At 43.5% G+C, this 13302-nt stretch overlaps 1 protein-coding gene across 1 annotated transcript in view; it reads left to right on the top strand.

The window, feature by feature from the left end:
- Positions 1-1368: 1368 nt before the first annotated feature.
- The window catches only part of RYR2 (ryanodine receptor 2), a 687809-nt gene continuing 675875 nt past the window's right edge, over positions 1369-13302 (top strand). The window contains exon 1 of the mRNA XM_054022704.1: positions 1369-1600. Within this exon, the coding sequence (XP_053878679.1) occupies positions 1553-1600 (48 nt within the window). The 5' untranslated portion in view covers positions 1369-1552. The remainder of the gene's footprint in view (positions 1601-13302) is intronic.

The following is a 13302-nucleotide window of genomic DNA, read 5'->3' as shown; positions in this document are numbered from 1 at the left end:
TCAGAAAAATCTTTGCTATTAGCTACTTTGTACATTCCCTGATGTTTTGCTGAAAATTATACAAAACATTTCAGCCTTCTGATGGTTTTGTGAACTGTTTATATAATTTCCATTTTTTCTTATAGTGCTCTTATCACATGTGCAGTAAGTGTAGCACTTACCCCATTAGCTGCTCACCTTAAAAGATACAAAGACAGGTCCTATATGTACCACAATCTACCCATGGCCCCTATCCTGGAAATATTTACACATGAGAAGAACTTTACAAACATTAGTCCCATTGAGTTCAATGTGGCTGTTTATGTGTATATTTGGAGGATTGGGTCCCTAGTCAATGGCCCCAATTACAATATAGTTAAAACAAAAGACCCAGTTACAATATGGTTAACATTTGTAGTAAGGAAATCTAATCATATTCTTATCATTGGTCTAAAGTGTGTTTAAAAAATCATTTCAATTCAGTGCATGTGCATGAAGTGTGATTTGCAAAAATTCAAAACTCATCTGAATCACAACACACATCGATTAAATCAGGGGTACTTCTTGACCAACTTCAATTTGCCACAGCTATTTTGTAACTAGAGCTGTTTAAAAAAAAGTTAAAATATTTTTAAAAAAATATTAGAACAATAGGGAAAATGTATTTCTTTGGCTATCCTCCTACTCTAATGGCTAAATAATTTTTTTATCATAATTATAAAAAAATCATTGTCAATCAGAGAGGAAGACTAAAAAATATCAGCCTGAAAGGTGAAAGTTTCTGAAAGTTATGAAACAACTGAAAACAGGAGGTTAGAATGGAAACTCTCAACTACAGTGGTCACTAGTCGTACAACCCCTATAGCATAGACACACAAAACACCCTCCATTTTTTGTGCATATGTTATATGTACAGAAATATATGTAAAACTTTTTGCTAAAGTAGCCACTATTTCTGTGTGCTTCAGTTTTGGGTGTGCAACTTGAGACAGGCCAGGCCTAATTTTTCAGAGGCTCCTAAATGGAGCTGTGGGTTTTCAGCACCTCTGCAAATCAGGTCCCTGGGGGGGGGGTTCCCAAGTGGGGCACCCACAGCTAGTGGCCATTTGAAAACGCTGCCCACCGTCTGTAGCACACCCCCATGCCCAGTGTGGTACACCAGCAGTGTGACTGTCTGTGGGGCCGGATGTGTAGCCACAGTCTATCTGTCGAGTAGCCAGTAAGGGGCGCTGGGACGCAGGTTTGCTTTGCAGAGGGAGCCGGCTGCGGATCACCTGCAGCAGCGGGGGAGCCGAGCAGCTCCGCCCTCCCTCCCCCCCCCCAGTGAATCACATCGCTCCTCTTCCAGGCACGGGCACGGAGGAGATTGGGCAGCGCCGTCAACCTGCTGCAGAGAGAGAGAGAGACCGGCACAGAGGAGCTGGGGCTGGGGCTGCTGGCTCCGGGGCGCTCCCACTTCCCCTAGTCCGGCGCGGGGCCGCGCGTGAGCATCTCCCTCAGCTGCAGCCCCGCGGGGGGCGCCTGCCGCCGCCCCAGCCAGCCCGGGCACCGCCGCCGGGCAAGAGGGGGAGCCATGGCCGAAGGGGGCGAGGGCGAGGACGAGATACAGTTCCTGCGAACTGTAAGCACCGCGCGCTCCTTTTCCTCCTCGCTTGGGGCCGGGGTGTGGGGGGCAGCAGAGCTTGCCTGGCACGCGTAGCTGTGGGGCTCCCCGCGGGTGGTGGGTCGGTGTGTGGGGGCAGCCAAGGGGGAGATTGCGCCGTGCACTGGTTTGAGGGGGCTCCATGAACCGTGTCTATGCGGGGGAGCTGGTGCCTTGCGCGCGTGGGAAGGATGGGGAAGAACCTGGCATGCCCGGGGCTGGGAGCGACTAGGGGGAACTTGTGTCCTGCGGGCGTCTGGTGATGGGGCAGTTTGTGCCGTGTGTCCATGGTGATGGGGAAGCCCCCCTCCCCGGGGGGAGTTGAGGGAGGGGGCTGGGAGAGTCTTGCCAGGAATTCCTCTTCAGCCCCATTTCTCGCCTGCTCTCCCAGGCGCGCACACGCGCCGCGGCACAAAATCACAACGCCTCCCCGTGCCTTCAGCGGTGTCGGTGTGTCGGTGTGGGGCAGCCGAGGGCTCGCTCCGGGGAGCCGCGGCCCGTGTTGCGTGGTGGTTGGAATGAGAGACGTGTTCCGGCTGGGGTGGGGGGCTGGCACGGTGCCTGCGTGGGAATGCAACGCGAGGGAACAGCCATGGCGCTCAGCTGTGCGTTAGCAATGCAGTGACAATTAAAAGTAATGTGCGTGGTGGCTTTGGGTCGGCTTTGGCTACTCCTGGATTGACCCCGAGGCAGGGCAAGCTATTGCTAGCGGGCAATTGGAGAATGAGTGGTACCAGGCAAGGCAGCATCACAGGCTCAGCAGCAACACCATTTCCCCCTAAGTATCTTTCAGCGCTCCCCTTCCATCCTCTGACTTGTTCTGTACACTGCAGATACTAACCAAGCAGCAGTGCTCAGCCTCAAAGCTGCAACTGTAGTGCCTATTGCAAAAACAAAATGAAAAAAACAACTAAAACAAAAACACCCCCTGCCCCCCCATAACTGCAGGCATTATCATCACTGAAGGTGGATTAGTACTTACATCTTTTTACAAACATCTTTTTTTTTCTTCCTTTGCTTTTTAAATGTAGTACATTTTAAAATGCCCAAGCATTTCTTCCCTCAGTTTGGTTCTGTATTAGGAGTGCTGATTATGCTCATTTTGGACTATTTCTCACCAACCACTGCCTTTATTCACCTCCTGCATCATCTCCCAAGTGCTATTTATACACAAAGTCCTAGCAAGTTTTACAAATAGGTGTTTTTGAATATTGCTATACACAAATATGTAGGTAGTTTTGAGAGCAGTGTAGATTTTGGGTATGTGTAGACATTGAAACTGTATGGTGTAGCTTAAACTTTATTTTTCTTTTTATTTAGCACAGTCACATTTTGTGACAAGTAATGAGAAAAGGGTGCGTGAAAAAAGGAGAAACAACTCATGTAGATGGTTTATGGCAGAGCATGTTTGTATCATTTTGCAGCATTGTGGAGGCTGGTTTGGATAATTCTTATTACATTGTCTGCTTCAAACTGGATTCATTAAAAGAATAATCTACTCTAAATATTTTTTGAATCCATCAAAACAGCCAGTCTTGTTGAGAGTACAATTGTTATGCAATGTTGAAAATGGGAATACAAAACTGTCAACTTTTTTTCTTGTTAATATTATGTGGCATGTACTGCAGTCCTGGCAAATAGATTTTAGTTTGCTTTTCAGCTTTCTCTGAAAGAAGATATGGCTTCACAATTTGTGAGAGTTTGGTTGTTGTTTCCTAGTGCTAAAATTGGTACAAATATTTTGGAAGAGTTGTGCATTTACAGGTTTACTGCAGGTTTAAATGTTAAGTTTAGCTCGTGGAGGTGTTGTTATCTGAAATGCTTAATGGGGAATCTGAACCAATGTGCATGCTAATATCACACTGTGTACATATAGGGTAATGTTAAAACTACAGACCCTGACAGCAGCAGCTCATTACGTAAAAGAACACTTCTGATAACGGGTGTCCTGCTGGCAATAAAGAGGCAATCCTATCCTGGGATTATCCTTTAAAAATCCTTAGAATGTTGGTCTGGTAATAAAATGACCTTGAAGAAGGTGGCAAATTGGAGCAGTGGGAAATTTTTTGATGTAGGGATTTAGACATGCAGGAAAAAAGGGCCTTAGACATTTCCTTTATTTGTGAAGTTTTGAATTTCCAATTTAAAATTGTTTCTATATGGTGACCTGCCTTATTCCTCAATCTACCCCTTTCCCTCCTCTGTACACCTGCGCTGGGAACATTTGTATGAAAAGAGATGGAAAACTAATTTGTTTTTTAAAGATTAAACAACTTTCACCCTAATATAGTCTTAGTTAATTGTTTGAAATTTTGGACTAACCTCCCAGGGCTCAATATTTCACGTGTAATATTTTCTACATGGCATTGATAAAATATTTAGTTTGCAAACTGAATATATCCTGATAATGAATGCAATTTGGGTGTCTTTATTTTTAATCAATTAGTTAGCCCTACGGATAGAGGGGTGCATTAATGGCTTGGTAGATAAAACATACCATGAAGGACCTAGTCTGTGACCCTGGGTAAAATGCTTTCCTGTGTTCAGGTAATTCCATAGTGGATGGTAATCTATAAACCCCACTACACTTCAATTAGCATTCTTTGCCCACTGCTGTATACAATACTGCTGCACTTTTAAAAGTCATTTTTTTTTTAGGAAATTGGAAAGGTTCTGCAGCATAAATGAAGTTTTGCATTAGAATGTCAGCATCATATGTTAGACATTTTACATTTAAAGAGAGGAAAATTGGGGTTTTATTCTTTACAAGTACATTTTTCCCATTGATTTTTTTAAAAAAATATTTGTTTACATTTAACTAGTAAATTGAGTTTGTGTGTGTCCCCTATATTGAGCGATATTTTTGTGTTCCTTTCCTCTCCAGTCTCTCCTACTTCGTCTAATCTTCCTGTTTTTCTTTGTTTGTTTGCTACCTCTTCTTTGGACAAGATGGCTGCATGCATGGCTCCCTGCAAAACTGCTGCTGTTATGGATTCTTGATTCCTTTTGCAACAAGTCTGATGCATTCCATTTAGAGAGGAGGATGTAACCTTTTATTGCCTTGAGTCTCTGGAAGAGCAATGCTAAAATTGCTTTAGAATCCTTGAGACATGGACTAGAATGCTGCTGCTGTATTATTAGGCTAGTCCTCAAGGCAATGTTTTTTAGCCCTATGAATTTCACACCTCAGCATCGACAGTGTTCAGACTCATAACTTTGTTTAACATTCCATTTAGTAATAATCTTAGATATATAATTTTCTGCCAGAAACAAGCTCCTCTTTTCTGGCTCCCCCACATCAAATGCATGCATGTGGGTGGGAGGGACTCAGGGGGAGCTTGTGCCCTGCATGGATTTGATGGGGTGGGGGGAGAGCCCCCATCTGTATTAATCCTTTTTAATGTTAAGAAACAAAGGAGCATGCATAGTACAAAATAAACATCCACGTGTCAGTCTTTACATTCAAGAATATAAAGTGTTTATAGCTCATAACATTTAGAAATAACATGAAATTCTTTACCAGGATGTATAATTTGTCTGAAATAAAAGCAATTCAGACTTCCAGGGAAGAAGAACAGGAAATCTTTTCCTCTAAACAATCAGACTGCTTCCATAATACATATGTGAAAAGGCTGATCTTCCTGGTACAAACCTGGACTAGAGTTGCCAGTTTTGGTTAGATGTATTCCTGGAGGTTTTATCACATGGCAAGCTTTAATTAAAGATTAATCTTTAATTCCTGGAGACTCCAGGACAATCCTGGAGGATTGACAGCCCTAACCTAGACTCTCTAAAACCATCATAGGAAAGACCTATGGAACAGGGCTATAAACTATCAATGGAACTATACTAATCTTAAACTTTCAAGAAGGCGCTAGGTAACGGTATCCTTTGTATTGGATAAAGATGCTTTCAGGTTTTCTAACAGCATCACCTCCTGAATTTGATTTAATCTGTGATGTAAACTAAGTTTGGGAGCAATCATATGTCTAAAGTATGGGGTAATTATGTTGTAATTTAAATGTTTCTGAGGAGCCTCCCCAAAAGCAATAGGGATGACTTTGGTGGGATGTCAAGTTCTGTAGCATTTTTTAAAGTTTGAGCTAGGTTCTTCTTTCAGATGCTTGTAACGGGACATAATTACAATACATGGAAACTAAACCAGCAGTGTTGCAACCCCTCACCAGGCTGCAAGGCAGCTAAGGTCAATATGCTTGTAATAACGGTGATACCTAAAAGAAAAAGATAACCTGAGCAACTCTCCTTTCTCAAGATCTAACGGAATCATCTCTTTGGAGAATCGCAGGGTTATGAACTTAGTGAGGGCATTTGTGCCACAATGTTTAAGCCTTAACATCTCTTTTCCTTCCAAGCACGTGCCCGGGGTGGATAATGGCATAGCAGATGCCCTGTCTTGTTTTCAGTTCAACAGAATGCGGGGGGCTTGTACCAGGAGCTAGCGATGAACTTGAGTTTGAGCATATCGGGTTGGTGGTGGCATGCAGATCTTTGGCTCTTGGCCTCTGAGTTCATTTGGGAGGATGGAGGTTCACCTATCAAACTTGGGGTGGGGGTCATGTTTTGGGCTGCTATACAGAAGGCTATTCGAAGATGTCTGGGAACCCGACTGGGTTGCGGGGGAGGCAGCCAAGGTAATTGCTGGCATCTCCTTGTGGTGGATGTCCAGTGCAAGTACTCCATAGGGAAGGCATCCAGTGACCAGTTAATGGCCTGGTAAAGGACTTAAAAAGGAGGTGCTGGTTAAAGAAATGGAACTGTGGGGGGTTTGGGGCTCCTGTGGTTGGAATGGCAATGAGCCAGCCCCCCTTTCTTATATCCCACCTTATATCTACAAGTGGGAGTTGGATGATAAGATCCCAGAAATAGATTTTTTGGAGGGACCGGGATGGAAAAATGAGGGGGAGATGTTGGAAGTCCCCTGGGTAATTACAGAATAAATAGGGAGTTACCTGCATTGTACACGTTGATCTCCCAGGTAGTACCAGACATCTAATAATAAAGTTGTGACCTGATTAAATCCATATCAAGTGTCTCCTGTCCTTCTTTCGGTATAGCTGGTCAATGGAATCTGTGTGTTCCACTCTTTCCTTAGCCTTTCTTCATTTTGTTGACAGGGTAATTAGCAATTAAGTAGTATGTTTGTCTTTTAAAAAAAACATTTATCTGTTCCTTCTCATTTCCCACCTGAATGTATAGTTCTCCAGTATAGCTCTCAATCTGCCAGTGCCAAAATGTGCCATAGGTCCTTAAAATGTGTGACACGGATGCAAAATTGGAGATACAGTTTAAAAAGTACTTCAACAGGAAGCATGAAATTATGCAGGATTCACTTTTTAAGCATGAATAAAGTTCTTTATTACTTCACTGTCAAAATTTAACAATTTGTAACATCATGACAGTGAGAGACCACTAGGTTTTGTATGGGAGGGATTTAAGTTTGAGTCTAAAAGAGTGCCATGCCCAGTAACATTTGAGGGATACAGCACCAGGTATTTCAAAATCACATTGGCCTTCATTCAGGAAAGCATTCCTTTCCAGGACAGCAATTACATGAGATTTAAAGTGAAGCACATGCTTAAGTTATGTGTTGAAGTGCTGTCTTGAATTGAGGTCTTTCACAGTTAACACTGTGGAAATACAGGGAAGATAAACAACAGAAGCTGATGAGATCTTCAAGATCTTGTCTTCATGTAAATTATTACACATAATAAAAAGGAAAATAAACATAAGCTGAATTTCTTCTAAAGTGTATCCTAGAGTGGAAAGCAATAGTACTGAATTATTTTTCTATAGTGCTTTTCATATACCAGTAGCAGAGGGGTAGCCGTGTTAGTTTGAATCTGTAAAAAGCAACAGAGGGTCCTGTGGCACCTTTAAGACTAACAGAATAGTTTCTGTTAGTCTTAAAGGTGCCACAGGACCCTCTGTTGCTTCATATACCAGGTATCTTCAAGTGGTTTATGATAATGAGTTAGATTCTGGTTGTTGCAGTGACCATGTATAAAAACAAAGCCACCTATATACACTCAGCAAACCTTTCAAAAACAGCCTTGGGTGTTTGAACCAGTTTTACTGAGAGACTACATTGACCAGAACACTCTTGTCAATTTTTAAAAGGTACCATTTATGACTCACAATATGAGACTCCTGGATATCCACCAGAGACTGATACGAAGGACCACAGGTCAGCATCTCATAAAAGGGATGGCATGGCTAGCATTGCAATGTATTGACCTTCCTCTTCCTCCTGAAACTGCACTGCAGTGTCAGCACTGAATATGAGCTCAAATGCTGATTTGGAATAGAGCTGAATGGACTAAATGTAGTGAACAACTTATCCAACAAATTTAGCCCTCTTTTGTTTGTGAACGATATGCAAAAAATACCTTGGTTTTTTTACAGATTGGTTCAAGGATGTGAACATTGGAATTTTCTTACTTGACCATACCAGTGATCCATCTAGTCCACTGCCCTGTTTGTCAGAGTTGCCTTTATCAGCTGCTTTAAAGAGAGGTTCAAGAAAGTTGCTTTCCAATCCTCATCAGTTAGTTGACTAATGTCCTGAGGCATGAGGATTTCTATTCCTTTTAAAATATAAATATATTTATATATCTGCCATGTACGGAGTTCATTGTTGGATCAAGGGCTTGGGTGGGGCTGCTCACAGGAGTTAAAGCTATAGGATTTAAAAGAACTCTACTAACTTGTAAATTAGTCAGTTTCAAAATATGAGTTTAATGTAGTTTCAGTGTTACATCTGCTTCTGAGTTCCCCTGCCAAATTTTGTGGTTTTACACCGTTACCTATCATGTTTTTAAAAAGTGGGTTTTCTCACCCCTGTTGCTGTATGAAAGGTACACACAAAGGTCCTGATTCAGAAAAGTACTTAAGGTGCTTTTTTGCATAAGGATTAGATTTAAGCATATGCTTAAGTGCTTTTATGAATCGGGATCAAAGAGGGGAAACTGACTATATGGGGAAACATTGAAAATGACTCTACACAAAGTGATGTCAAATATAAAAATTAAATAAACTGAAAAATACAGATTTTTTTCTATAATTTTTCAGTTACAGGTGTTACTTGTTACAATAGTAGGTTAAACTGTGTCAGGCAGGAAATGTAAGTTTATGGTGTCCCTTTCAAATTACATTTAAAATATTGCTTGAATTTCCTGAATTGCTTAAGTCATTTGGGGTTTGGATTTGGTTTTGTGAGGGGTCTTTGAGAGTGTTTTTTTTTGGGGGGTGGGTGGATGGCATCTTCGCAATCACTCAAAACTGGACTTTGTTACAATTTCTAATAAAAATGGAGTGACTCAAATTGGATTTTTTTGTCCATTGTTTCAATAGTGTTAATGATTGAGCAGTTTTCGCTAAACTTTAAAATTAATTAATCCTAATGAAATATGTGAGAGGAGTTCAGATTTGTCTTGGTGTGACTGTTTCAGTTTGACTGGTGATGAAACAAATCGGCAGTGTTCTTCCTGCACTGTGTGCAGTTGTGCCTCTCTAAATCTTAGTTTGCTGATTTGCACACAAAACCAGCCGTGTCTCTCCACTTCACTCAGCAAATATTTAATAGCAGATGCTGTAATGAGGTCTCCTATTATGAAGATCCATTAACTTCCACAAAAATACACCATGGTATATTTATTAGTCTATTATGAGGTATTGACATAAATCGTTAACACTAACCTACACTATGAGCAAAATACACCTTGTGATATAGTGTCACTGCTTTTAATGTTTGTTTTGCTTACTAATTTGTAAAATACATTAATTTGCAGTGGGTCTTACAGTCAGCCATGAGTTAGTGACGTTCTATTATATGTACCAAGAGTAAAATTCTGGTTCAATTGAAGTCAATGGCAAAACTCTTATTGACTTCAGTAGAGCCAGGATTTCAACCTAACACTCTTGTTTGCAGGCAGAATGCCTAGAAATGTACTCACAGTATTTACTGTTCTGTAAATATAATCTCAATTCTGGCAAATCCAATAAGCACACCATGGAAAGACCCCAAATCTGCCAATATGGATTGATGAGATTTCTTTTATGGCTTATCTGATGAATCCCTTAGTGCAGCAGTTCTGGGAAAATTAAGCTGTGTATGTTTCCTGAGATGGATTTCCCTTTCACTGGTAAAATGGAAGTAAAACCAGAGCAATTTTATTTGTGTTTTGAACAAGTTAAGGGGTTGATCCTGTGCCATCAGAGTCAATGGGAATTTTGCTGTTGACTACAATGGAAGCAGGATCAGACCCTTAAATCTTGTCCGGAGGTAATAAATAACTTTTTGGGGTGATATTTTCCAGACGTGGTTTCTGTGCAGAGGACAATGTTTTTAAGCATGAGGAAAAAGGTTCAGCGCCACTTTTCAGAATGAGTGGAATGGAAATAAAAAATCACAAGTATTGGAGTGGTTCAGCCATTAATTGGTTTCTTTGTACCTCCTGTACTGATGCAGCTGTGCCGCTGTAAGATCTCTCATGTAGCTACTGTTTGCCGATGTGAGAGGGCTCTCCCATCAATATAATTAAACCACCCCCAATGAGCACTGGTAGCTCTGTGGGCAGGGGAAGCTCTCCTCCAACATAGTGCACACTGCCACTTATGCTGGCAAAACTTATGGTGCTCAGGGGTGTGTTTTTTCACCCCCCTGAGTGACATAAGTTTTGCTGACATAAGTGGTAGTGTAGACATGGCCTTGGGTCTACCTTTTGAGGAACAGAATAGGGTGGAAAGAAAAGAGAGGCACTGACACTACTAATTTTCTTATATTTTTGGGATGGGGTGGGAGTGGGCAGCGGTACCAGGAAATTAGCTCATAGCTGATCTTTTAAAAGTACTCACCAAGGCAAGGGCTTTTCTACACTACAAAGTTAGTTGATGTAAAGTAGCTTATGTCGACCTAACTATGGAGGCATACATGTTACAATGCTCCTTCCTCTGCTCTAACTCACCTACTACCCCGACCACCTGGACAAGATGCATAGTGCTTAGGACAGTGTAGTTAGAGCGACACAGTCTCAGTGTAGACACTGTGTTGCTTGCATCGACCTTAATGGCCTCCAGAAGGTGTTGCGCTGTGCCCACCGTGACCGCTCTGGTCACCGTTTTGAACTCGTCTGCCTTCTAGCCAGGTACACAGATATGTGTTCCTCCCCTTTTAAAGCTCCAGGAAGCTTTGAAATTGCTCTCTCTGTTTGCTTGGAGTGGAGGACTAACATAATTACTGCCCAGCTGACCATGCCGGCTCCATGCAGCAAATGCACTCCTGCCTGGAGTGCACCGGAGGCAATGGATCTCCTGGGGGTGTGGGGAGAGGAGGCTGTGCAATCACAGCTCCGCTCCAGCTGCAGGAACGTTGATATCTGTGGCCAGATCGCTCTGGGCATGGAGAAGAAGGGCTATTACAGGGACACGTGGCAGTGCCGTGTAAAAAAAATAAAGGCGCTGAGGCAGGTATACCAGAAGGCAAGGGAGACAAATAGTCGCTCTAGTGTGGAGCCACAGACATGCTGCTTCTAAAAGGAGCTGCACACCATCATTGGCAGCAACTCCACCTCCACTGCCAAGAGCCCCATGGATACTTCGGGGGGGACTGGAGTCCCCAGCCACTGGAGTGAACCCTGAGGATGAGATGCTGGATGAGGAAGTGGAGGCAGAAAAGGATGGGGAGCAGGCAACAGGGAGATCTGGTGGTGTGGGAAGCCAGGACCTCCTTTTGACTCCAGAGCAGTCTAGCCACTCCCAGCAGTCCAGCTGTGCTGAGCCTAATGCAGGGGAGGGAACCTCTGGTAAGTATTCAGTTTGCGTCAATACTGCAGGGACACATCTGCTCATGTACTCCTTTTTTTTTTATCAGGGTAGAAGAGGTAGTGAAATAACCAATATAGGTACAGTTGCTATTTGCTTCTCATTTCCCCTGTACAGCTAGGCAGAGGGGGCCCTGCAGAAAAGTTTGTTTATGCTCACTGGGATGTCCCTTGAATCCTCCATAGAGATCTCTAGGAAACTTTCTTGGAGGTAATCTGCAATCCTCTGCTGAAGGTTTCTTGGGAAGGCTGTCTTGTTTCTTCCTCCATAGTAGGACACTTTTTTCCACGCCACTTGGCAATTACTTCGGCAGGCACTATTGCAGCACACAGGCTAGCAGCATATGGACCCAGTCTGCAGCCACATGCATGCAGCATGTGCTCCCTTGCTTTCTTGGTTACCCTCAGAAGTGAGATACTAGTTACAATCACCACCGCCCCTGGAAAATGGTGCTAGTATTCAGTACAATAACCCAGTGCAATCCCCCTCCTTGTCCCAACTCATCCCCAGTGCCAGTATTTAGTACAATAGCCCTATGCGCTTGTACTGATAACCCAGTGCTACCTCCACCCCCAGCTCCAATTTGTCCCAATTCATCCCTTCCCCTCCCCACCCCACGGGCCATACTCACCACGGCTGAGGCTGCCACTGTGCTGTATGACTTCCAAGAGAAAGTGAGAAAGTTGTTCTTGTAACTTGTTTGGATCCAGTGGTGTAAGTGCACTAACAATAGGACCTCTGTCCATTGTTTCTTTAGCAGCTGCAGATGTGGCCTTGAAGGTCTCTTCATGCACACTGGCAGAGCAGCTTGGCTAGATAAGGAGAAGAAAGAAGAGGTCTAAGGAAGACTTGTTCCAGGAGGTGCTGCAATCCTCTGATGCGTCAGATTGCGAGCAATCAATGAGAAAATGAAGGGGGATACTGAGGAAAAGAAGCAGGGACAGGGACAGATGATAACATTGCTCAGGGAGCAAACAGACATGTTGCAGTCTCTGATTGAATTTCAGGCTAAACACGTCCATGCTCACCTCCTCCTGCAGCCCATAGAGACAGGGCCGGCTCCAGGGTTTTGGCCGCCCCAAGCAGCCAAAACCAAAAAAAAAAAGCCATGGCCGCGATTGCGATCTGCGGCGGCAATTCGGCGGGAGGTCCTCCACTCCGAGCCGGAGTGAGGGACCGTCTGCCGAATTGCCGCCGAATACCTGGACCTGCCACCCCTCCCCCGAGCGGCCGCCCCAAGCACCTGCTTGAGAAGCTGGTGCCTGGAGCCGGCCCTGCATAGAGAACTGCATTTCAGGACTTCCCGACGTCCCTTCCCCATTCCACGTATCCTCTGTGGCTGCAGCAGTACCGCAGGCACTCCACCCCATGGGAGGTTATGCACAATGACAGCAGGACAGACACCTCGCTGTAAGAGCCTCATTGGCATATGTGCTTGAGAATTCAGTGTCCCTTCCCCTTTAAAGATACTTTTCCCTGTGTGTATGACGTGTACCTCAGCATGACATTGGTATGTTTGGATGAGTGTGGAATAAAAATAAATGTATGGAAAGTGAATGAATCTTTATTATTCTCCAACACATGGTAACTGCTACTAACATTCACAGACAGTAGCAATAGGTGTATTTGCATTGTTATAGTAGTGTACACACAGCAATCATTACCAGGTTTGTGCTACAGTGCAAAAAAACCAATGTCAGACTCAACACATTACAGCAACACGCATTACTGTGGCTCATGGTTAAAATGCTCCTTCAAAGCCTCTCTGATCTGAATAGCTCCCCTCTGATAGCCCTGGTCTCTAGCTGCTCAAAATCAGGAGACAACCATTCAATTTTCAC

Source organism: Malaclemys terrapin, chromosome 3, assembly GCF_027887155.1.
Source record: "Malaclemys terrapin pileata isolate rMalTer1 chromosome 3, rMalTer1.hap1, whole genome shotgun sequence".
Lineage (NCBI taxonomy): Eukaryota > Metazoa > Chordata > Testudines > Emydidae > Malaclemys > Malaclemys terrapin.
This window is presented reverse-complemented; position numbering and strand designations above follow the sequence as displayed.